Below are 27,545 nucleotides of genomic sequence, written 5' to 3'. Positions count from 1 at the left end.
AGAGTTGTGTTTGTGCTTCATCGACTGATGAAAAGCTTTTGACCGGGTCAATTGAACCAAATTTCTGAAAATACTTACAGAAACTGAGATCAACTGGAGAGACCGACGACTCATTTGCAACCGGTACGTAGGACAACGAGTGAAGTTACGCTTGAATGAATGAGAAGCCAATAATGTAGAAATTGGAAGAGGATGTAGTATGTTGACTCATTATTCAACATTTACAGTGAATGTTTAATGAAGGAAGCATTAGTGGCAAGTGGAGATTTCAAGATTGGAGGGCAGACCATTAACAAGGTCAGCTATGCAGGTGATACTGTTATAACTAGAATTGAAGGAAGATTACAAGAAATGACTGACAAAATAGTTGACGCAGGGAAAAAATAAGAATGGTGGAAAGCAACGTAAAAAAAGAAACTTATGAGAATTATCCGTGGAAACGCTCCCATAAGGGTCACAGTAAAGTGAACTTGAAGAGGTAGACTGTTTCAAGTATCTCGGAGGTATTTGACGAGAGACGGAGCTCCTCCGTGGCTAAGCGGTTAGCGTACGCGTCTTTAGCGTGGGAGACCCAGGTTCGATTCCCGGCGGGAGCTCATGTGGTTCGGATTCCACGTTAATCAGTAGGTCCACGTCTCATATAGCCTCGCTGTTGAACGGGACGTTAAACTCAAAATCAACTCATTGACGAGAGACGCTTACTCAACCAAAGAAAAGAGATCAGGTCAAGAATTGCAGTAGCCAAAGAGGCATTCAATAAGGAAAGATCATTCTTATCTAGCAGACATAATATTGGACCAATAATCCAGGCTCTGTCCATAAGAGCTGTAGAAAAATTGGGGATGACAGCAGATCTCTTCAGAACCTGTTAGATGGTGATTAAACAATAAAAAAAATCGAAGGTAACACTTCCGCAACCGGGGCCTTCATTGCGAAATTCGATATTCAAGATGGCGCCCGCGCGCCAAGTACCAAATTATATTCAAACTGGGATATCTTCTCACAGAAACAAGCTAGAAACTTCGTTCTTGTATCAAATTAAAGAGAATGAATAGTAGAAGTAAGAAACCTGCGTATATTGTTTACATGTTGCCGCAATATTTTAAAATAGCGGTCATTTTGGCCAAAAATAAGTTTTTCCCGCTTCTTTCTCTTCGTTTCATGACAAATAGCTATGAAGCTATTACAAACATCAAACGCAACTCAAAATAATTAAAAGAGCATAATCTTAGCTTTCTATCGTTACTAATATCTTTAGTACATCTTAAAAAATGACGGAGCTAATTAAGTTTAAGTGGCGCAGGGTGTAGTGTTTTTGGACTACTTAACAAATTACGGGAAAAACATTCACTACGGCCAAAACTTTCGAAGCTATTACTTTTCAACAAATTAAAATAGTCCATTTATTTTATAAGTAAATTAAAGGTAATAGGTTACTCTGTCGCGGGAAATGAAATAATAATATTATTGCATTTATCAAGTATTATTATTTACATGTTTGTTTACATAGTATGTAGCTATGTAATTGTTATACTCTCTTGCTGACTCTGATCTCATGAAAATTTACTTTGATTTGATGATAGCATGATATGTTGTTGTGAGAGCTACTAATATTTAACGTAAAGTTTTTTTAGTTTCAAAATGTTTACAAACGTATGAATTTAGGTGTGTTTTAGAGAATATTTACATATTTCTTTTCAGAATATAATGTAAAATTACTGACACAACATAAATACTCAAAATAATATTTAAATTTTCCAAATATTTTAGCAAGTGCTTGTGAGCAATATTTGTATATTTCTTGTAAATTGAGAAATTACAGGATAAAATAAAACTACTCACACTCAACACCGTAAAGTTATTAAAATAAGAAGAGATAATTTTCTAGAAATGAATCTTAATGTAATTATTTTAGATAATTTTCTAGAAATGAATCTTAATGTAATTATTCTTATAGGCCTAAATTGTTTTTAGGAATGCTAAATAAAATTACAGACAAAAAATAAATTCTCAAACTAGTAAAAAGATGTGAACATTTCTATGCAACTAAAAGTAACAATAATGAAATATATTGCAAATAATGCTAAAATGTGTTTTGTAGTTAATCACCTATGGAAAACAGCGGGAGAATTATACTTTTGTGTAATATTATCAATCACTTCCTTGGTATTTTTTCTACGTATTTTAATATGGAATACTACGGTCCTTTGTTCTACGTTCTCAATTTGTTTACATCAGATTCTTTTGCTATGAACTTAAGGACATATCCACACACGAACCAGTACATTTGCAGTAGGAAACACAATCTACATCACGTTTTCGACACTTACACCTTCTTGTTCCGCAACTTTTACATCCACACACACACTTATAACATGTTCTGGCAAACAGTTGAGTGTACACTAGGAACTAGTGAGTTGTCTTCGTCAAGCTGCCAGCCATACTCCAAAGGATTGAGAGGGGCACTTCCTTCAAGCACAGTTAAACAAGTGTGTACTATGAAGAATGACCTTTGCAAGTGACTTCTAAGAGAAGAGCTTGTGGGCGGAATAGTTAACAAATTTGCCGTTTTTGAGTGCGTAATCTGTTCTTTTCGAAGTTCGTCAAATGATTTCGAAGAACTCCCGCATTTGATAACTTGAACAAGGTACTTTTCTGCATTCTCAAAGTCTTTCGGCTCTTCAGACTTCTGTTTTCCGAAGTTTTGAAGGAATTTAACAGGATCTGCTTTAATAGCTGCTGATTTTGTACCTATTTTACTTGTGACATCGGAGCCTGTAAGATAATGGGTGGCAATAATGACTTCACTAAGAGGACCTGCTTTTTAAGAAAGTATATGGATAGGAATAATTTCTGATGAAGATTTTCTCATCCATAGTTCTGCTAATCCTTGGATTTCAAAGGTTGAGAAATAATGTAGCAGATATACAAGAACATCTGTGTCATTGGAAATCACTACAATACGTTGAATATTTTTCCTGACACAATGCTCGATGTGAAGAATTATTCTTAAATCTGCTTCTTCTATTGGCCTTTTTAACTCTTCGTGCAATTTTGGAACATTTGAAGAGGAAGTGACAGATATAGCAGGAGTTTCACCATTTTCAAGTAGTAAACCACTCATATACATTTCAAATTGAATAGACTTTGCTTTTGTGCAGAGATAGTCTTTTAAGACATCTTGAATTTCAATTTTGTTTTCCGAGGAAACCCAAAATCTGTCCATTTGTACCGGTAGGGATGTGGTAGGTGACAGATTTGTTACTAGCATAGGTGAGGCGGTTACCCTTCTCTGTCTTTCCACATTTTTCACTGAGGTAGTTAGATAGCTATCAAACACAAAATCCTCACGGGTGCATGTGCAAACACTGCTACAGCTCCTGAAGAATACATCAAACAGATCAGCAAATGTTTGTAAACCTTTCACTCGAGTTTTACGAAGTTGATTCATGACATCAACAGTAATTGCTGTATTCATTGGTGAATGGTCTTCCAAGTTGTGCTCAGACGGTTCCAACAACTTCTGCAAAGTAGACATTAGTTCCGATTTGTTTGGCTTGGTGGTTGCACCCAAATTGTCCAGCAATGTGGTGGAGTGGCACAGGTCATATCGCAATATATCATCTAACAGTAGCCCTCTCTCCTTAGCGATGTTTACCAGTCTCTGCGCAGAAGCCAGCGATTTGACAGGTGACATCTTGGAAGAAGTGGAAGATGACACTACTTTATTTTCTTGACGAAATTGAGGAAGTTTTCGTCTGTGAATGGTCTTCGACAACGGAGTTGTTTTGTACAAAAAACGCTCATTTCGGAATGCCACATAAGCTTTATGACCACGTGTCAGGCAATTCAGGATTTCTTCCGCATCAGAATCTAGTACGACTTCATTCGACATGAAATGGCGCAACTTCACAAGACTGTGTACCTTGTACGGATTTTCTCTGCGCTCCATACATTCTACTATCCTGTTAATACAGTTACGAACTTCATCACCTACATTGCCAAGGAACTCATGATGAATTTGCAAGTCATAGTCTGTTTGTGATATACCAAGAATCTGACTGAAGGTTTGACGTATTAAAAGAACCTCATGGTATGACAGTTCCCACTCCGTAATATAGTTCTTTCTGCGCGTCTGACCCACAATTCCTCCCGATGATTTCTTAGATCTATTTATAGTCTGTTCAAGTGTCATATCAGCTCCAACTGCGCTAAATACATTGTTCGTTCTTCTGACTACGAAGTGACTATTCATGAACTGAGCATTTATTTCTGGGTGTTGAGTCTCCAAATTCTTCATTTGCTCAAGGTAGAGGGACGCCCACCGCAGGTAATTAATTCGATTGAATGCCATGAATACCGGAAGCTACTGCTGTACAGTATATAGATGCAGCGGCCAGTCTCCTTCTCAGTCAGCTCTTATAAGGCTTCTCAGTAGAAATACTAGATGTAGAAACTGTTCAAGGTAGCAGCATTGCTCTGAAATTGAGCAGAGTTTCTCTGAAAAGTTCTGCAAAGCCTTCGATATTTCTTCTGAATTACTGACTAACTCCATGAACTGATAGGAAGCACGTTCAGCTTGCCTTTCTTTCATAATAGTCATAGTGTCAACGAACTGCTGGATGACAGACGCATAACATTCACCTTCTTCTTCCAAGAATGCCTTCCACTTTAGCATAAACACAACATCTGCAATCATAAACATGCCTCTCACTGCCCTGACATATTTAGTTCTCTTTAGAATACTCTCCGCCACGTTGGGCCCCAAAACAGAATTTTCTATGAAAAGGGACTCCAAACCACTACCACAAATATGCTTTCCTATGCAGGCCAGAAGGACTTTTGTCATGTGGAACGATCCTAGCATGAGGACAATGTTTGGAAATTCATTGCTCGTAAGTTGAATTTCGGCAGCAATGTGATACACCCCTTCGTCACATACTACGGGCATTGAAGACTGGTTTAAGTGTACAAGTAGGCTCTGGAAGTTTTTCATTGCTGTGTATACACTATCATATTCCGTTACTGGATAGGGCAGTACTGGAAGAAAGCCAACTTGTTTCTTGGGAACATTTGAATCCGTTATCATGGCATTTACAGCACTCCACGTTAGAGCGGATTCTTTAGTTTCTAGCTCGTACGCAGCGTGCAATATGTCTAGAGTTAACTCCTTCTGACGCAGATTATTGATGTCTAAATGATACAATTCAGGTGAAATTGTCAGCGTGTTTTGAATGGATATAGGTTGTACCTTCCTTTGGTATTTCTTCAATTCCTGAGATGGAAGCAAGGACCGAAGATGACTGGAGGTCTTGCTAATACCGACTTCCGACAATTTCGGTTTCGATGGCACTTTTGTTGGCACCTCCTGGAAAAGCACCATGACTGTATCGTGGCTCCCATGCATTCCTGACAGAGTAGCTTCTTCATGGTCAAAATTGTCCATAGCTCCTATCGTGAAACTATCACCCTGAAAGTGGCTTGGAAGAGACAAGGTGGAGGAACAGGTCTTAAGTGTATATTGTGCAAGGTTGCTTCGTGCTTGCATGATTTCTTTATAGCCAACTGATACACCTAATTTGTTCATAGTTGAGATCAGTTGCCTGCTTTTGCATTTCTCATGAATTGAATGTGCCACCATCAAGTGCATGGGGGTTGCTTTCCTACCACGATGTACATTATAGAATAAAATCTGGAAGATTGACTTCAATACATTCTGCAAATTTAGATTATGTTGGTCTGGAAATTCTTCAAGATCATTTTCACTGTTATCATCAGTGATATGTAGATCTTGGCTTGAATCCGCAGATATGATGTTCAGCTTGTCCACGTGTAGCACTTCTGCTAGGAAATCCAAAACAGGTTGAGGAATTCTGGTTGTTGACCAGGACTTATGAAGTTGCTGACTGTCCCCAAATTCTCCTTCAATACCAAAAAGAGCCGTTCGTACTTCTTTCGCTGCACTCTTAAGTATATTGATCGATCTCAGTTTGTCAGCTACTTCTTCGGCACTAAGTAATGAGCTGAAAACTAGAATCGGTTTATTTCTTTCCGAAAGCTTCGAAAACCTGACTTTTTCTCCGAAAACTCTTAAGATATAAAGTTTAACTTCGTTGTTATTAAAAGTCAGTTCACTGTTTTCATTAATAAAGTCTCGAATTTCCGATAATGTCAATCCACAACTTTCATCCAATAGTTTCTTAATTATTGGTGCCACTTTATTCAACGCTTCACTTTTTTTAGTTTTCTTAGACTCGGTAGTTACGCCATCTGATTTCTGAGAACATTTATTGAACTTTAGAAGATAGTACTCAAGACAGGTCTTATGATAATATAGATCTGCACCGAAAACAGAAAATTCATCCTCCAAGTCACAAGTTCTAGTAAACACGTCATCTTTAAAGAACATGGTTGCTGATAAAAATGTAATTGCACGATTTGATTCACACATTCTATACTTTTGTTTATTTCCGTTGTGCTTCTCTTTCCCACATACTACACATAAAATATTTCTTGCTTTCTTGTTTGAAGATGGTGATTGTCGGGCTGGAATATCTACTCTCATTTTCCTTGGTATTGGCTCAGATTGAGATTGTATTGAACTTTGATTCTGTTCTGCAGTTTCACTACTTTCTCTTTTCCTTTTCTTTCGTAACAACACATTCTTGTTTGTATATAACTTGTAACATGCGTTATTACAATGATACACAAATTCTGTACCTGGCTGAAGATCCTTAAGACTTTTCAGAACATCATCCTTGCCTATTTGAGCTGCAGCTATAATAGCTTCTCTCTCTTGGAAAAACGATGTTGTCTTACCGGAAGATTTGTCACAATTCTGGCAAATGATGCAGGCATTTACGTCTAACATGGATACAGAGGAAGGGGACTCTCGAGATAGGGAGATGCCAAACAGGTTTTCTGTAGTCAGTTTTTAGGAGGTTAGTGCCAACTATGAATTTTTATTATTCCACTGGCCACATCAGAGTCTGTAAAATAAAACAATAATAATTACATGAGCTACATACTATATGAACAAACATGTAAATAATAATACTTGATAAATGCAGTAACATTTATCCCGCTACACAGTAACCTATTACCTTTAATTTACCGATAAAATGAATGGACTATTTTAATTTGTTGAAAAGTAATAGCTTCGAAAGTTTTGCGCGGAGTGAGTGTTTTTCTCGTAATTTGTTAAGCAGTCCAAAAACGCTACACCCTGCGCCACTTAAACTTAATTAGCTCCGTCATTTTTTAAGATGTACTAAAGATATTAGTAACGATAGAAAGCTAAGATTATGCTCTTTTAATTATTTTGGGTTGCGTTTCCATGTTTGTAATAGCTTCATAGTTATTTGTCATGAAACGAAGAGAAAGAAGCGGGAAAAACTTATTTTTGGCCAAAATGACCGCTATTTTAAAATATTGCGGCAACATGTAAACAATATACGCAGGTTTCTTACTTCTACTATTCATTCTCTTTAATTTGATACAAGAACGAAGTTTCTAGCTTGTTTCTGTGAGAAGATATCCCAGTTTGAATATAATTTGGTACTTGGCGCGCGGGCGCCATCTTGAATATTGCATTTCGCAATAAACGCCCCGGTTGCGGAAGTGTTACCTTCGATTTTGTTTATTGTTTAATCACCATCTAACAGGTTCTGAAGAGATCTGCTGTCATCCCCAATTTTTCTACAGCTCTTATGGACAGAGCCTAGACTACAAGGGAAAAGTTGATCAAATACTATGTACGGAGTATTGGACTGTATGGTCCAGAGATTTGGACATTATGGAAGTTAGAGAAGAAATATTTAGAGAGCTTTGATTTGTGGTATTGGAAGAAGATGGAGAAGATTTAGTGGACAGAGATAGTACGAACAAAGAGGCTTTAAAACAGGAAGGAGAGAAGAGGGCACATTTAGCCAGCACTTTCAGTAGGAAGGCAAATTGTATTGGACACATCTTGCGAAGAAGTTGTCTTCAAGCTACTATACAGAGAAAGGCGGAAGAAAGAAAGGAGTAAAAAGAATACAACTGATCGATGATTTGAAACATAGACGAAAATATTGGGAGTTAAAAGAGGAAACGGAAGGTCGGGAAGCATGGAAGAAATCTCATCAGGCCCGAACCTAACAAAACAAAAAATCATTAAATCCCAGGACTTGTCAACAGGCAAAATACTTAATAGTGATTCATTTTGGCAATTTTCTTTAATTTCCGTGATTTTATCTCCCTTTTTGTGTATGGTAAATGTATGAAAACTTTCCCATTTACTATATTTGTATCTTTCTATGTGTACACTTGTCTAAATCACAATCGATTGTGGTTTGACTAGAATACATTTTAAATACTGTTTGCGGGAATATTGTCTTATTTTCCTCGTTTTTGACAAGGCATTTCATGCGTACATTAGAGAAGCACACACAGAAATTAAAAATAATGTTCATTTCCATAACGTATTGCTGAAGCGTAAGTATTTATTAACGCTTCAGTTACTACAAATATCCACTATTTCATGCTAAATTTGTTCTTCTTTATATGTATATATCCATCATTTGAATAACTGTGAATATTACTTTCATATTTAAAAAGAACATAAGGAAAAAAAGAAAGTTTTAGCAAAATAACTGTAAGCACGCCAACTGTTATTCTCTTTTTAACACAAATGTATCCATAGTAGAAATATTTTTATTATTTAAATTGAAGTAACAAAGTCTTACATTGTAGAATACTAGTATAGTAAAGCTCTATGATTCGAAAACAGCACAAATATAAGAGCTATATTTGCGTTTAAGATTCACAAGTTCATTCATTGGTTTCCTTTTTCGCCTTTATGAGATGTCTACGTTATAGAGCTTGGGAACCTCTACTTCCGTGGGCTGAGCACGGGAAATTTGAGTATGCTTTAGTTCGTGAGCACAGAGATCACAAAGTAAGATCAGCTCGTACATAACATTTTTTCTCCACAAGTGCTGAACACACGATAAAGGGAGGGTTCAGTGTGTTCTGGACACTTCGAAGCGTATGGAGTCCTAAACGTGTTAGTGAAGTCTACACCTTGTCAATCTCTTGCTCCGAAATGTTTATTTATTATCACCCGTAATTTACATAGAATCTCAACCATTACGACACTGATATTAATTGAGCAGTATTTGTGCTTTTCATATACTTGTGACTTAAACGCTTACTACAAAAGCGTACAAAATATTTAAGTAGCATTTTATCTCGAATAAGTTTGATAGACTGATTTGAAGGAGAGACGGATCTAACACAAATATCTCCCAACGATGTATAGTCTTGACGTTTAGTCATTTCACCTTGTTTCTTCCTAAATAAATAGACATGCAACTTTTCACTCTGTACATTAAAAAAAAAAAATGTGTAGTTTAATATTGCAGTATTGTCAGATATGTATATTGCATTTTTAAAAGTTTTCGCTGCACATAGGATATATTATATCCCTTTATCGATTATTTACAAGTAATATGTGCGCAAAGAATGCGGTGTGTCACCGTTAGGGAAACACAAACAACAAACTGCTTGTTGACAATTTAATTGCTACCTGTACAAGTATATACATAAATAATTTCTTTAAGCAAACAGAAAGCAAATGTTGCAATTGATATTTGCAGGTCCTATTAGTTTCTAAAAGAAAAAAATAATAAAGAAACAATTCAATTTGATGTTAGTTTCATCGTGAGTTGGAAACCTTGTGATCATTTTTCTACTTGATTTAATAAAAAAAGCGTATGAGTGTTGGTAACTCATTAACTTTGGTTTTGTTTGAGGATTCTACAGATGCTTTATCCAAGGGATAGACTATTAACTCTTTCAAAGGTTCGGGCACTGAATATAATATATTATTCATCAAAGTAGTGATATAGCGAAAAAAGGTAAAAGGAAAGATTAGTGAAATCATTACGTTCTTTGAGTCACTGATACTACTGTGAAAAACATAGACTGCAGTTGCTTGTTAAAGAAAAGTAATAGTAAACGAAGCTATTATAAAAGTGAAGCTAAAAGAATGAGATAACTAGTGAATTAATATATGTTATCTTTTGATAATATGTGTCTTCATCTGTAAATACGATGTAACACTTCTTTTAGAGTTTCAGAACATTATTTGTTTGCATTAGTATCATTTGTGTTTCTTTTAGTCTAACAAACACTCACGTTAGCTTTCATTGTGTACTGTGCGACGTTTATAGGTCGTGGAATGTGTTGCTTATGGTATGAGTGGACTGCATTGCATATTTTCTTGTCTGCAGAAAGGTATGAATTAATCTTACGAAACCCGGACGCGATCAGCTTTTAAGTATCATCTGAGATTCCCTTTTTTCCAATGGCCACTGCCCATCGTCACAGCTGGCATACTCAATTAGCGTGTTGGTTTACCAACCCAAAAGATTATTGGGTTTGAAATTTCGTTGTGTAGTAAGTTGTAAAAGGCTTATTATTTTCTTCAAACAGTATAAAGGCATAATTATTTCTTAAATACCTAAAGCCAGAACCTCACGTAAAAAACATACCACTGTTACTCACTATTGACAAAGAACGACACAATACATGGTGGCTCAGTAGTAGACCGCTTACCTCTTGTGCATGGGGTTCCTAGTTAGATCCCCGGCCAAGTAAGTTTGTGGTGGACAACATCATGTCCGTGGGTTTTCTCAGAATACTCCCGTTTCCTCCCACTTTCACATTCTACAAATTTTCCCATTACCATTCATTTGCCTTAATCATCGTCTCTCTTAGCCTAAAGAGCATAACGCGACATGTTAAACTGAAATATTTTATTTCATTTCCAAGAATGACATACGGTTTAGTGTGATATAAATTCGTTTTGGGGATTATCTCGAAAACTACACATGAGAATTTACCCTTAGATATGTTATTTTGTTCAATTTGATGTGTGATATATTGACTGATGTGTGTGATATTTAAATGGCATTTAAGTTAAAGAGAAATTGCAATTTTGGAGAACGATAACTTTTGGAGATATATATATATACAGATGGTGATCAGAAAAATGGAAACACCTGTAGATGGCAACACTTTAGATGTATGGGTTTTGGCAGTGGTGTCGTGGCGCCCGCAGCGCCGGACCGCTGGTGGTGGTGTGTTAGGTCGGTCTCCATACTACGTCAGGCGCAGTGGAACAGCAGTATCAAGTGGCTGCAGCAGACGGAGGTAGTGTAAAATTGGAGACCTCTCAGAGTTTCAAAGAGGATAAATTGTTTGTGCGCGGTTATGTGGAGTGAGTGTGACGGCAGTGGCTACTGTGTTAGGTGTGTCGCGTGGGACAGTGTAGAAGGTGATGACTGCCTACACAACACACGGGAAAACCACATTGGGAAAGCGGAACAGTAGGCGGAAAAAATCATGAGTGACAGGTCACGCCGGGTATTAAAGCGCATTGTCACGCAGAACCGTCGTGCCACTGCAGAGCAAGTGACGGAGGAACTCAATCAGAACCTCCCACACCCTGTTTCGATAATCACAGTCCGCCGCGAATTACATGACATGAACTTACGGGGTCGTGTTGCACGGGCCAATCCGCTCATCAGGGACCATAATGCTTTCGCACGCCGCAAATGGTGCCGCGACCATACGACTTGGACCGTTGAGGACTGGAAACGTGTGATATCGTCGGATGAGTCATCCTTCACCCTATTCCCAACCACGGGCCGTGTTTATATGTGGAGAATGCCCAAAGATTCTTATGATCTGCAGTGTCTCCGCCCAACTGTGAAACATGGCGGGGCTCGGTGATGCTGTGGGCCGCCATATCATGATTTTCATTGGGTCCTGTTGTCACACTTCGTGGATGAATCACTGCCAACGATAATGTCGCAATTTTAGGAGACCACTTGCATCCTATGGTCCGGATGTTGTTCCCGGACAATGACGCCATCTTCCAGGATGATAACGCACCCATTCACACAGCTGGCGTTGTTTCAGCGTGGTTTGAGGAACATCGGGGTGAAGATCAACACCTCCCCTGGCCCGCCCAATCCCCATATCTGACAATAATTGAACATCTGTGGTCTGTCTTCGAAACACAACTCCGGCGACGATTTCCACCTCCATCCTCTCTCACAGAACTGGCCGATGCCCTGCACGATGAATGATGTAAAATTCCACTTGCTATCATTCACGACCTCTATGCCTCCATCCCACGTCGCATCAAGGCTGTTCTGAAGGCGAAAGGTGGCCCGACACCATATTTATCTGGTAAGTTGCAATTTCGTTCAGGTGTTTCCATATTTCTGATCACCATCTATATATATATATATATATATATATATATATATATATATATATATATATATATATATATATATAGATAGATAGATAGATAGATAGATAGATAGATAGATATAGATATATATATTATTGTTATTATTAACCATACTATGTAGTATCTGTCAAACACGTAAATATACATCTGTTTGTGAGTCTGCCATTCCTAGACCAACTAGTGCAGAGACTTTGAGAATTAAGTTACACAAAGCTATAACTTTGTAGAGAGAGGAAATGAAAGCCTGGAAAATATTACGGAAGAGGGAAGAACTTGTAAATACAAATAATGCATAGTATAGATAAGTGACGACAATATAAAAGAAATACGAAAGAATATATGAAACAAAGAAATACCGTACCATATAAGATTCAAAGTGTGGATACAAAATTCAATTGCTGTAAAGACATTAATTACACCATATTCATGGCAAAGTGGCCTTGGTCTAATAGTTCGATTGCTGTGTGACACGGTGTTGTACACATTGCTCCTCAATTTAATAACAATGTGATATATATACGTTCGGTTTTTTACGGACCTTGTGTGAAATTACTATTCTTTCTCAGTTCTATGTGACCAAGTGAACTTGTATAGTAATTATCAAGGTAGTATTCCAATGTGGGTAAGTATTTGTGTCACTCGATACAAGTTTGGTGTAATTGCGATTAGTACTAATTGTAATTAGTACAAGTGCAAGAATAGATTGAGAACTTTCTAAGTAACCAGCCGTAAACTGTAGAATTTCAGCATGAAAATGAAACTTTCAGAACTGATCGTATTTCCATGGTAAGCTAACAATATACCCGAGTACAAATTTTGTACATTTCTATGGAGATGCTCATTTCTATGGGGAAATGCCGACTACACCTTGTTACCTTCATGCTTCGCGCGCTACGCCATTGCTAACAGTGTCTATTTCAAATATAGCTCTGAAGGGAGTCACTCCGGAGAAAGCTCTTAATTTACAAGATGACAATGGTTTTCCACAATTGGTAACAACTACAAATTCCCTACTATCAACTGTGTTAGCAACAACGAGACAAGATAAAAGTTCCTCCAGTGACTACACGCACTTTACAAATCTTCAAGATAAACAAACAATCATTCTACCGGCTATCTCGACAGAACAGCCTGCAACTTGAGGTGAAGGTTATTAATCCTTTTCCCTCATACATTCTCCTGCATTATCATGACTTCCATTGGTGATGCACAGAGTGATAAAGTACTCAAAAATAGGAAAAAGTTTCATGAATCTCCCACAGTTCCGTGATCCAAATGTGTGGTCATCAAATATTGTACCTGCGTGTAGTGTCGTGAATATCGATAATGATGTGGTTGTCGTCTTAGCGCTACTGTGTGCTTAGTGTCATTTACTTTTGAATTGCATTGATACATACTGGAAAATATCAAGTTCTACGTGAAGGCCACTGTTATGGTAGATGCATGGACAGGTGCTTATTTCTTCAAATTGCAAAGCAAACACTATTGCACATTTTGTACTGCCAACCAAAATAGCTTATTTACGTATATTGCACGTCAGTTTTGTATCGTTTTTATTTACTGATAAATTAGTTCTTCTCCAAAATGATCTATCAGGGAAATGTTTTCTATCTCATTTTAATGTTTACAAACAACGTGTCAATACCAACAATTCCAATAACAATTGCTAGATCGTATGCACCTCTCAATATAATTAACAGTATTTGTAATGATAGAAATCGCTATATTTTTATTAAATCCTGGAGCAATTTTATAAGCAGCTAAGTTAGCATACGAATAACTACGTTCCAATAACAAAAAGCCATTTTGAAAATCTATAGACATTAAATATGTTTGTACTTGCCTAAAACGAATATATGCAATAAATTCTCGGTTGGTGGTTCCTAGATATAATTTTCCTGTAAAATGCTAGTCAAGAACTCTTATTCCATAAATCCTTTATTGGAATTTCAGAAGCACCAGTAGCACCAGAGTAGATAAGACGATCTAAGAAGGCTTGATTTTTTTAAATATAAAAACTTAAGTTCTAACTAGATGACTTCATTTGCATATGAGCTTCGAAAATAGTGCATTTCTGAATGTGACGAAGCATGTTTGTTTATTTAAAAATCACCAGATACAGCTCAGAATCTACTTTGGACTGGATATCTAACAACAACAACAACAACAATGGAAAGGATTTGCGAAGGTATCGGCCTAGGCCTGTTTTATTAGGTACTGGACTGAGAGAAGCCCTGGAAAACCCCAGTCAGGATGTTAGGCAGCAGAAATCGAACCCACGAATGCGAAGCCAACGCTCAACTACTCTTCGCTCGGTTTTTCATCAAAGACGAAAAACACTAATATGTTCTTCAACAACGCGGCGTTAAGGGCATGTTGGACCCGAGGCATCTCGAATAATATTCTGGTTGGACACACAACCTACATCCTCTGTTCTGTTCAACATTTTTTTACTTAATTCCTCTGGAGCCAGAAAGAAACATCTTTAACTTATTACGGGAATTTTCCGCACTAATTTCTTCATCGTCCTTCCTTCCGAGAACTCCGATTCTTCATAACTACTGCTAGTACAATAATTATTCGGACTACAATGTTCATCCAACGATTCACTATCTTCCATATCAGATCCATCATCAGATAAACTTTGGAAGGTTGTAAGAATTTCTTCTGGTTTCATTATATCTCAATATAGTGTTTCTAAGGAGGAAAAAAAAAACATGGAAGACATCTTTTACTTCATACATCGTGGAAATAGATTAGATAAATGAGAATCCTTACACTATTAAGTACAGATTAGTATTAGTAGTGGTGATATATACGGTTTGAACCAAAATATTTAATTGTTTAAATGAGTAGGTGCTAGTTTTAATCTTGCAATATACTTATTCAATCATCAAAATTGATACAAGTAAATTCAACCATACATATAAGATCAACTGTGGCTTAATACATTCTAATATCGGAAACGGTCAAAATGACTGCTTCTTCGTACTCCTAGGTATGACTAGCCCACTTACGAAACAAATAAAATTTCAAAAGATTTTGAAGTTCTTTTTGAAAAATATTAGAAGTAAAAGAAAAAGATTCCTCTCTCTGAAACAATCGAAAAGACATCATAATTACATGTCTAAAAACATAGTTCAAATGACTACTTGGTACTTCTAGTGTAAAAGAGTATTTGGTCTATAATTTTGAACTTTCCCAGAATTTTCTACTTTTGGAATCATAATTATTATTACATTGTTTTGCAATACATTTCCATTAATTACCTTTTTTGTGTGAACATGTCTCCAGTGGTATTCTCAACTAGACCATGACCAGGTAGCCGTAAAGACACTGCCAGTGACGTATTTACAAAAATTGAATTCTGTACCACCACTTCTAATATCCTACAGTGTTTTTCTTTATGTCCTAAATTCTTTCAGGTTGTTGCCACTCTACTATGCATAGTTTGCATTTACCACTTCCATTACTGTTCAGCGTATTCTTCAGTCTTTCATTGCCTCTTCCAACCAAACTGAAGACATGACATGTTTATTTCTCATATACTCCACACAAGTTAGTGCATGGATACTAGACTCAGAAATGGGGATAAATTTAATTGTTTGGTAGATAGTACTGTCTTTTTTTTTTTTTTTTTTTTTTTTTTTTTTACAGTTCTAATGAAGAGTTTAGTCTGTATATATAAATGAAAGTCACTATGTGACTTCGTACCTCTTGAACCACTCAACCGACGTCGATCAAATTTTCAACATACATAAGGTTCAGGTCTGGGATTATTTTTTATCATTTTACTTTGACGATGCAACGTAGGGAAGCGGGAAACATATAAGAATTATTCAAAATCACCGACATTAGTGAAGAGTGTGACATTTCTGATGCCGTTTAAATTCACATTCAGCCCCGTAACTTGGGGAAGGGGATGTAAATATTTTTTAAAAAAAAGTCGAAAATGAACGATATTAGTGCTGAATCCATACTTTTCTGTGACTCTGAGACGAACAGTGACACTTCCGATGCAGTTTAAATCCAAATTCAACTCTTTATGTCCCAAATAAAACGTATTCTCCCTGTAGAAAGAGCGGGTATTCTGCTAGTGAGAGTATATTTCAGTATCCGTTTTTCATCAATAACTGGCATAGTTATCATATAGTGCCAATTTAAGATTTCAAATTAATTGCTTCCTCTCCATTCTCTCGAAAACTACGTATGAGGTTTCACACTCACTCCTGTTATTTTGTTCATCGTAATAAGATTTATCGATTAGTATATGTCTCATCTCTGGACATTTTTTTTTCGTTAAACGCTTATAGGATTGTAAAATTGTGCACATATGTATCATAGTTTAGGATACGTACTAGAAATAATCACGTTTGTTCTTCACCACATTCCTTTGTCTCCAATATATGTATAGCTGGATTACAGAGTCACATAATAGGTTCTGGGATTTGGGTTTAAGTCAAAACATCGTAACAAAGAAAGAGAAATAACGACTTTGCAGCATAGATTCGTCAAGAAGAAAAATGGTCAAGCTTTTTCGTTAAATCCTACAAAAAGATTATTTTTTTTAAAGAGTGAAAGGTGTAAAAAAAAAAAAAAAAAAAAGCAGGTTTCATGTTAGTGAGAAAAATATTTTGACACAGTTTCAACAAGAAGAAAGACCAGCTGCGGTAAACTGGTTGAGGTAATTCTCAAACGAAATTTCACTCAAAGGTTGACGTTGGTTCGAGATAGATCTTACTCCAGTGTAAATTTTTTTATTCGTCTTTACCATTTTTCAGAGTTAATGGAGAGTAGAGTAACGTTCCGAAAATTTCAATTTTGAAATACAAATTCTGGAATGAAAAGAACTTTTAATAGATCATTTAATAATTAATTGACTACGTCAAGATATTTCATTACACTATCTTCGAAATAACTGCGTTTGTCAGAAATGATTACCTTTCATTAACTTGTATATAATTATTTTTGGAATCTCAAAGAAAATTTCCCATTATTCTTTTCATCTGAAACAATTTCAAAGCTTTTTATATAAAGTTTGTAGTAATTTAAGCCAATTGTCTTATTATTAAATTCGGTCACACGATATGGTTATTTCTAGTCTTCCTCTTCATCGACGTTCCAAGGTTTACTGATTTTTCATAGAAATATGAAAAAGAACAAATTTTAGTATGATTACATTTTTTTCATTATGTTATTTTTATTTACAGTAGTATCAAAGAGTTTAATTTTAATTTTCAAAATTGTGTTTCATGTTGTATTGGAGAAATGCTCTTTACAAAAATTGCGAAGATAAATATACTTAAACCAACAGAAATAATATTTGAAACGGATCTTGCAGTTCGGAAAATCAGAAATACATGCCTATGTGCAGGTAAAAGTAGATAGACACTTATAGAAACCATACAAAATCCCAAACATTTCTAACGGATTATCTTAATATTAGTCCTGCAGAATACCTGTCACTTCATCTTAGTCCAGACTGTTGCTTTGTATTCTCGAAAGATATAGATCATTTACAAGGGCGCCCATGTTGTGGTTTCCAAGGGGGGGCAAGTATAAGTGACGTTTCAAAGTTTCAAATTTTGCTGTAACTAATGCAAAACTTCTATTGGATTTTCGATATTCTGAAGTACAATTTCCTCTAGACGAGGCGAGCGCCCCACCTTGCCCCCCTGATGGGCGCCCTTGATAGTTTAGACTCAAAGATGGAAAGCTGAATCTGTTTGTAAGCATACAAATTGTCTTTACCTACAGTTTTACTGTTTAACATTTTAATAATGTATTGCTTTGACCACCTATTTGGAAGTCTCCTATAATGATGTAATCACATATTGCATTATTATTTCTATATTTTCTGTATTTCAACTATGTAATCAAAGTAACTTTTATTATGTCAGTTACTGAATAAATATCTCAATATGGTGTGAGGAAATTCTCATATTTATTATTTATTCAACATTTTAAAATAATTCTTGGCTTCTTTACATATTTATTAGTATTTGGTATTTAAGGTTATTTATACTAATTGTTGTATTAAATATTTATGTTATATCCGATACATTATCATTCAGCATTCATAACTATTTCAATACTAATCAGTATATTACTAGTTCTCTATTAAAAAATGTTTTTCTTTTTTATACGGGTCATCCATATTTAGTAATGTTAACCTCTTATTTGTAAGAGTATATTCATCTGATAATTTAACAGAAAACGTGACAATAGAAATAGGAAAACAATAATTTTTAGTATGTTCTACTTCTTTGTATTGTTGTAAGTAACGAACAACTATTGCTCTAAATAAGATTTTGTACATTCATGTGAATGCCATAAAATGTTTGTTTTCCCACCACTAAGAGCGTTATTTTTGTAGAATTCGAAATATCAGGGATCTTTTGAACAGTCTTTAGGTTTCAATTGTACAATATGCTAGTTGGTGCTATAGGTTAGCCGAAGTTTCTTGTTTTGAAGTTTAGTATTCCTTTTAAGCACTTAAGATTTAGACTTACAGCTAAACATGAAATCAGAAGCATATTATGTGACTTCCCATTTAAAATCAAACTCGAACCTCTAGTATCAAAAACAATGGGGTTAATAATTTATCGAACAGAAAATCTGGCAGTCTTCACAAAATACGTAAATGCCTAGATCGTAAGTGTCAATCGCATATGTAGAAATAAGGAATTGTGAAGATTCAACAACAAACCTGCATATCTCGAAATCAACAAATGGTAGACATACACGTAGGTGCACTTCTTTCATTTACACTAGACTTACTTTAAACAATGACTACATTTGCTTGAATATACGACCCTTATCAGTTCTTCAATATATTATGGTAATAGTTGTCGGTTTACATTCATATTTAATTTCTCAGAATTACGTTCCTGCTTTATTAACATGCATTTGTTTTTCATTCTAGATACTTGGCAATCGTACGACCTTTGAAACCTCGGATGTCCAAGATTAGTGCTCAGATGACCATTCTTGTGATTTGGGTAGCGAGTATGGCTCTAGCTTTTCCATGCCTTCTTTATTCAACGACAAAAGTGTACAGGTAAATAGGATTATATAATTCATTAGTCATTTTAACGCTCTAAATAAGGCTCTATATTTCATGTGAATGCTATAAAAGTGTTTGTGCTTAGTAATTATAACATGAAATTAATTATGGACATGTGAGAAAGTTATCACGTTCTATATTAAATATTTTAACATGGTTACAAAGCTGTCAGGTTATTTTACATTGGAAACATAAGTATTTAGGATATTTGGAAATAATTCTACCAAGATATAAATCACTGTTTAACAATTCATATCACGAGACTCAGGAAATACTCAAGTGGGGTGGAAGGTTCCAATATTTGAATCTGAAATCTCGTAATCGGGAATTGAGTAAAAGTTACCTACGTTAACTTGTAGCGCCCCAGAGGGCCCTAATCCCTGGAAAGCCACAGCCAAGTTCAACGCTCAGTGCCGGAGCACCGAGTTAATGATTATATGAAAGGGGTCGCCACCTGTGAACTACTGAGAACACAGGAATAAATAAAAAAAAAATCCAACATAGAAGGAAAATCAGATAAACTGATAAAATTAAAAATAACTGAAATGAAATACGACAAACGAATCTGACTTAGGCGAGACTGCTGCCTGTATGCTCTACGAGTATACAGAAAGCAGCCCTTTTCTTGTGTCGTGATTTTCTTACCTGACAACAGACTAAAACTCCAATAATCAATAATATTTGTATTATGTTTGGCTTCTCTAAAGTAAAGAATGGGATTATAGGAGTTACGAATTTTATTTAACCATATTTTTTTTAAACAAATGAAATATTTAATAACAATTGCGTACGTAGAAGTAAGGTTGTGCTATTTACTTGCACCAAAATAAAAAAAATAAAAAGAAAATTTATATCGCTATTGACTTTGTGTATCTATAAACAAGACACATCTATGGTGACTAGTAAGAATACCAAACACATTAACTGATTAACACAAATGCACAAGTAGAACACAAATAAAACAGCAAAACAATTTGATTGTATTGATTAACTCACCATTATTTCGATATACATTCATAGAAGCTAGCTTGAGTACTCTTTAGTTCGAAACCACGACTAGTCGGGTGGACATATGATTACTCACATTATTATTATTAAATGTGACACGTAACTTTTACTTAACACAGAAGGACAAATTAACTTCATATTATTGAAAGAAACATTCTGCTTTAATAATATTACTCGTGTTAGACATGAAACTCAGGAACATAGACAGTAAATGGACAAACGCTTGTAATGGCTGGAAATAACATTGCAACTTAACGTAAGACAAACCCATGTAATCTGTATAATTTCTCGTAAGACTGGAGAACGTGGCTAGGACACCTTATGCAGAGATTAAATAAAAAGAACTTGAAAGAGACCAAAATAACTTCACCAGTGAATTATGTTAGCTATAAAACAGCTAACTGGACACAAAAGGACAAATGAGGAACCAACCTATGCTAGGTGGAAACGCGAACTTTAAATGACTGAAATGCACTCATAGCTTGAAAGTGATAAACCAAAAGACAATTAATGATTCTTTGCATTATTCCACTCCTAGTGCATTTGTGAAGCGATGGACTCACCTGTTAGATAAGCAAAATATCTGCAATGACGATACTTCAATAACTTACATGCAGGTCCACAAACGGACACAAAACATACACAACATAGAAATCACTGAAATGCCAGTGACTTAATTATAGCCTCCGTGCGAAGCGGAGCGACTGGCCAGCTACAAGGGCAGGCTTCTACAGAAATAGGGTACTTACCCTGGCGTATAAACATTAAAGAAATATGCTTCACCTTATCTTATGAATGCACATGCTGAACAGATAAACGAAACTTCTGGGAGAACCATAATAAGGCACAATAAACACATACTCTGAGGCATCACTCACTTAACTTGCTGTGATAAAACTAAACAGGTGACAGAATCACTAACGAAATATTAATCCTCTTGATGATAAATGGTTGGTATATGATCTGATGAACAATACTCTCACTGCGAAGAAATTTCTCCGAGCAGAGGAAAGGTGGTGCAACACCAACGCTCTGGACAGTACTAGATGATTCGGGTAACATAGCTGCTGCACATTGGGTTCCTGTCGTTTAATACTCACATCTGACAAATGTAGAAAACCAAAATCTTAATCAGGGTGCTGGAAGGGTAACAGAGATTATATATCCAAGACAATCCTGGATGTAGAGAAGTATGTACATTCCGGGAGCGATGCAGTCTCTCAAATTGGCAGTACCTTACTTCATTTTCGTCTTCACCTCACGCAAATATAGTGGTAAGTTCACATTACTCATGCGGTTGCATGAAACCTTGCTACTGAGATACGAACTCATACTTGGATAATTGGCAGAAGCAGCTCTATACAAGCCGATAAGTTGTATGATTAAGGCTGGTAATGCAGCATCGCCTGTTCACTGTAGATACACTTTTGATGACTAGTTCGTTCATGTTGTATTGGCAAAATAACCATTGAGCTTTTATCACGGAAGCAAAAATGATGGCAGCTGGATGTGAAGGCAGGACGAATAGTTTAGCCATTGCGTTCCTTGGTTAACAGCATCGACGGGTTGGGGGCCACCGACTGGAATTTAGTTACACATCATAAAATCTTGAATTCTGCTAGAATAGAATGATTTATGAATTCCAAAAGACATAATGAAGAGTTTGTGGTACAAATAATACAACTGATGCATGGATAAGTTTCTGTAGAACCAATATGCACTAATGCAACAAGTCCCACACAATGCCGATTCACGTGGTGGAATAAAAGAAAAGAATGTGGCCCCAACACCACCTATTATTTCTCCAAATTACCCTGACCACAGCTAACCAAATACCGTAAGACGTTCTACATAGTATTATGAACCTTAAACTCACTGTACGTGCCCAGATGAGCACTCTAAACTAAGATTCACTGTAATTAATCGACGGGCCTACACAATTACGTCTTGAAAGTCAGCCATCTTCACGTTCAGTTCCCAGAATTCCCTGCGCGCTACCGCGAGCATGATGTTCTTTTCAGGGTTGCCAAATACAATTTTATTACAAGTTGTACCTTGTAAATCATACTGATATTTACAATTCTACTAGGATTATGTAGGGGCGTTACAAACTCATGTGCTACATCAGAGAAAGTGTAATAAAAGGAAATTCAGTTGAATTTGTCAAACTTAACACAAACATATAATATCGGCACATCAGTTGTAGACGTGCAAGACAAGTTTTGAATGTGGTTCTAAACTAAAATACTTTATCTCAGTTAGAGTATTTTTCTATCAAAAAGGTATGTAGGTTTTATAGCTTCTATAATTTTTAAATATAATTTGTCAAAAACTTGATTTTCAACGCTTAATGAATTTATATTCACATAATCTTTCTTTGCGATTTTATGAGCGTATCTGTTTCTTTGTACAGGGAAGATGGTATAGCATAATATTCCACTTTTAAGTAATTTTACTGTTGAGTAAGTGAAAGAAGTATTGCTATAACCAAGTGTAAGTGAGATTATATCTCTGGGTAAATAATTTTCAATTGCAAGAAGTACTGAAAGTGCCCCCTCTTGTTGGAAACACAATCTTGCCAGTGGATCTTGTCCTTCGTCGTGGATACGTGCAAATATTTGGGTGGGTAAACATAGTGTTTCAGACCCTTGTTTAACCAATAGACCTCTTCGATACAGATTCATTGCTAAAAAAAATGGAACCAATCACCAACCAATCAACCATACGGCTTATAAAATATTTGTTCATTGAAGTTTAGCATCCTTTTTTAGCAACGAGGTTATATGAAACATTCACTGTGATTTTGAAGGGATGAATAGGACATTGGATCTCATTTATGTGGTGTTCGTAGACATGTTCGTCGGTGAGTACCTTATAGCTTTTGACCTCATCAGTACCTGAGATCGATTCCCAATTAGAGACACTCGGTCGAAAATATATAGCAGCTTCTACAGGCTAGGAATCTCGAGCGAATTTTTTCCTAAATGGTACCTAATATACAGATCCCAGGCCGCTTTCTTCCTTTCCTATTCCTTTCTTTCTTCCCCCTTCCAAGGATAGCGTGCTCATCGAGAAACGTCACCACTCATATGTGACGGATTTAAGGCCATAGATGCCGGTAATACTCAGAATATATATATGACCCATTTTTTACTACGCCTTTACCATGTATGTGAAATTTCTTGCAACAGAGAATGATGTGGTTGGTCAGGATATGCTTAATTCGTGTAGAATCATAGTCCTCCCAGTATATTTTCGGTTTGACTAATCGAAAAAAGTACAGTGGGAGAGCTGACGCCTACGTAGGTTGGTTAACCCTTGTGAGTAATGGAAGACGCCCATTTCCCGACCAAACCGAAGTCTTGAGAGCCTCCCAGGTATACTTACTGGTGGAAATGACTGCTACATCAAGTAGAAGTCTACCTTCATCTGAACGTGTAATACTCAAGCTTTAACTCTTACTCATGTCCCTCCAGTGTTGAGGCAACAGCTACCGAATCCCAGAGTCCTACATCAACTCGCAAAGTTCAACTCTAATCCGGGAAGTTCCAGCACTGGAGGCATCCATCCCGGCCCTATCTACCTCATTCCGTTTAGGATTTTGTAAAGGAAGTACGTAGACGTTAAAATACTAAGTACTTCCTCCTGGACTTAATGACAAGTGTGGGTTGAAATTAAGAGAAGGATCATAACCACTACAACTCCCCGGTTGGGTCGTCCAAGCAATATGCGACTATCTCAAGTTTAAGTGTTGAGGTACAACGAACACAGCATGTGATCACATATCGGATCCAATGGCACTCGTAGGTTGTCATTTGGAAGGAAGCCAAAATGTTCTTCCCCAGTAGGGGCGTTTGAGCAATACAGTATGTGCTAAGATATCACGTACGCATTGAAGCACTAAATGTTTTCTCTCGGATCCAATATCACGTATAGACCACAATTTAGGATTTTGTCTTCCCAGTAAGGGCAATAGGGTTTCAAAGTCCATCTTCCTCAAATCTTCCTCATATTCCGTACACTACCGGAATCAATGATTGATATAGGCCTGATTGCGTACGCAGTGAGTGTCATTCGAGAGATAAGAAATCTTCCCCAAGTAGGTGTGACAACCCTTGCCTACGTCTAGTTACGATAGAAGTACCCGTGGGTTACCAGACTCAATGACTGATGTACAGTACGCTGTCTGATTATTTACACCTGGTCATTTGGGAGCTAAGTTCCTCCGGTAGGATTGGGAGTTTCACAGCCTCGCCAGTGCTTTCAAACTCTGCTGAGGCCTCAAGGACATTTTCTACCAAGACCAAGGTCATGCTAATGTGCGATTTGGGACGATAACAAAGCTTCATCTGTCCCAATAGAGCCGGAGGGCATATACAATTCCCCCTCCTTACTTCAAGTCTACGTACAGAGATACCACGAATACGAGAGTTACTTAGTTTCCCCTCTCGGACCCAAAAACACGTAAAAATCACTCATTGACAGATAAAGTGCTCTCTCCCACTAGGGCAGGGTTTCTCAACCTGCGGGCCGCGACCCCTATGTGAGTCGCGAGGATAAGCAGAAGAGATAAATATAACCGAAAAATATTTTTAAATATTATTTTGAATTTTGTTCTAATAGGCATATTTTTATTGTTTTTATACATACTGTTAAGAACAAAAAATAATTCTACTAAACTTTTTAAGAGGTGCAGAGTTGTTTAAAAATCAATTTAAATGCAAGAGGTACGATATGAAACTAATGATAACTGCATATTGAAATACCAGAAAAATACAAATGCAACAAAACCTGCATATTGAAATAAAATTGAAAACACTAATCCGCAATAGCTGTGTTGCGTTTGTTGATAAACCGAGTTGAGTTGATTTTGAGCGAGGTTGTATGAGACGTGAACCTACTGATTAACTTGGAATAAGAACCACACGAGCTCCCGCCGGGAACCGAACCCGAGCATTCTACGCTAAAGGCGCATACGCTAACCACTAATCTACCAAAGAGCTCTTGTTGATAAATCAACAATGGACAAATTACTCTGTAGGCAATAAAAGGGATTGCTTTGGTTTACGATTCTTTGTTGTTCTTTGCAGAATTGTACACGGGTGTAGTGAGACGGGTGTAGTCTTTTTTCCAGCAAGCTGGCCAAAATGAAGGTAGATTTTTGGTGTAGGATTTTCTTTCTTTCCTAAATTCTAAACGTAAACTCGTTGCTTTTAACAGGTTTTGGTGATACTGAACACATACACAACAATGTATCAAATTCACAACAACATGAGGTAATTCAAAGTGCGATCTCTCGAAAATTAAAATACTCAATAACTTTTTTAACAACTGTCAACATTTTTTAACCAAAATTAGAAATCACTTTATCTTTTTATCATACGACCCAAAATTAAGGGAGTTATGAAGTTTTAAAATTTTCAAACGGCCTCCATTTTGTAACAGTATGGCGGATTGGATTCGTTATTTGTAATATGAATAAACTGACCGAATTTGGTTTTAATCCATTCGCTTTTAATGAAGGTACTGTGTCCACTATATATAAGAAATATCATCTACTATCATAGAAAAAGATGGATATCGTGATATGTGATATCTCCGCAATACGTATATTAAAAATCCCACACAAGCTTATCTACAAATCAGAAATTATATATATAAACGGGTCGCTGGCAAGAGGATGTGATAGAATGGAAGTCATGATAGGAATCAGGTTGAGACCTACTGCACTAGAACATTCGAATCGACCCGTTTCTGAGTAAACACGTGTCTCAAATTTATGTGCTAACGTACCACGTAAATTTATTTCCTGGACTCTAATTGTTAATTCGGGAGACTAGCTCAGACCTTACCTTCCCCACAGGGACGGCAGTTCAAGCTCATTGCTAGGTAATCCATCTGTTTCAAGAGACCGAGTCAAGGCAGCACGTACTTGCCCGGATGTAATGGCACAATCTATTTAGGAAGATAATCAAAGCCGGTAGTTTGTAATCTTCAGTGAACAAAGACCTTACGCTGAAACTGAATCTTCATCCATTCCTATGAGTTCTGTTCTCCCCCTCAAAACCACACGTAATATGTGGATTATTAAAGGGGTCTTCTCTTTCTTTTTCAGCACTGGCTTGGGACCGGCCATGGCGGAGTTTTATATTAGTCAAAAATCTATACTTTAAGATTTGATCCGAACCACCGTAATGCTTTCCCACCTGGAACCGAACCCAGAACACGTGCACCAAATGCGTGCATGCTATCCATTACATCAGTGGGTAACGGGATAGGTCTATTTAATATATTTAGGCCTATTACTCAATGACTATTTTAGTACGGGGAAAAGGAGAAAAGTTCTCGACCTTTCACAGAGACGACATTGATATCAATAATATTTTGTTGGCATATTTATTGCAATAATGTAAGTCAAGTGCCAAATTGATCTTGTGAGTAGACTTTGTACTATTTTTAAATAGATGTGCTGTTTGTGTTTGAAGGGGACAAACAGGAACACCACACCACAATAAATGTTTGGATGGTTTATTGCGAATGGAAATTCATCCAAAGATAGTGAAGGTTTATAAGGAGTCTGCTTGTCCATTATAAACATATAAGAAATGGGGAACTCAATTTTAAAGATGGTTGTACTTCCCTAGAATTGATCCAGGTGAATGACGTTCCAAAGGAGCATTCTCGTAGATTTAAAAAAAAAAAAATCGAAAATGTCCACACAATGGCATTGGACGATCGGCGATTAAAGGTGCATGGAAATAGCTGACCCCAAAGGCTTATCGAAAGAAATAAGAAGAAAAAAATATTTTTCATGAAGAACTAGATATGCGAAAGCTTTGTGCAAGATAGGGGTTGTATTTGTTGAACGAAAAAAGCATCAAATGAGGAAAAATATCAATAATATTTCGATCGTTTCAAAATGAATCCAGCGGATGAGATATGCGTCCACAACCACACTCTAGAGACGAAACAGGAATCAAAGTAGTGAGTGAAGCCACTGGTCCTGCACCAAAAAGATGAAGTTGATTTCATCTTCTGGAAAATTTATGACCAGTGTTTTGTGGTATACACTTTTTTTTTTTTTTTTTTGAGTTGAGTACCTTGCACAAGGTAAATTAGTAGCTGGCGAATACTACGCGAGTCTTTCGGACCAATCGAATAAAA

At 36.5% G+C, this 27,545-nt stretch overlaps 1 protein-coding gene across 1 annotated transcript in view; it reads left to right on the top strand.

The window, feature by feature from the left end:
* Positions 1-27,545, top strand: part of LOC145678744 (tachykinin-like peptides receptor 86C) — a gene marked incomplete in the record, with an annotated part of 805,565 nt that overhangs the window by 624,574 nt on the left and 153,446 nt on the right. The window contains 1 exon segment of the mRNA XM_081749208.1: positions 19,233-19,367. Within this exon segment, the coding sequence (XP_081605334.1) occupies positions 19,233-19,367 (135 nt within the window).

This window comes from Thermobia domestica, chromosome 1 (genome assembly GCF_964235325.1).
Source record: "Thermobia domestica chromosome 1, izTheDome1.hap1.1, whole genome shotgun sequence".
Taxonomy (NCBI): Eukaryota; Metazoa; Arthropoda; class Insecta; order Zygentoma; family Lepismatidae; genus Thermobia; species Thermobia domestica.
This window is presented reverse-complemented; position numbering and strand designations above follow the sequence as displayed.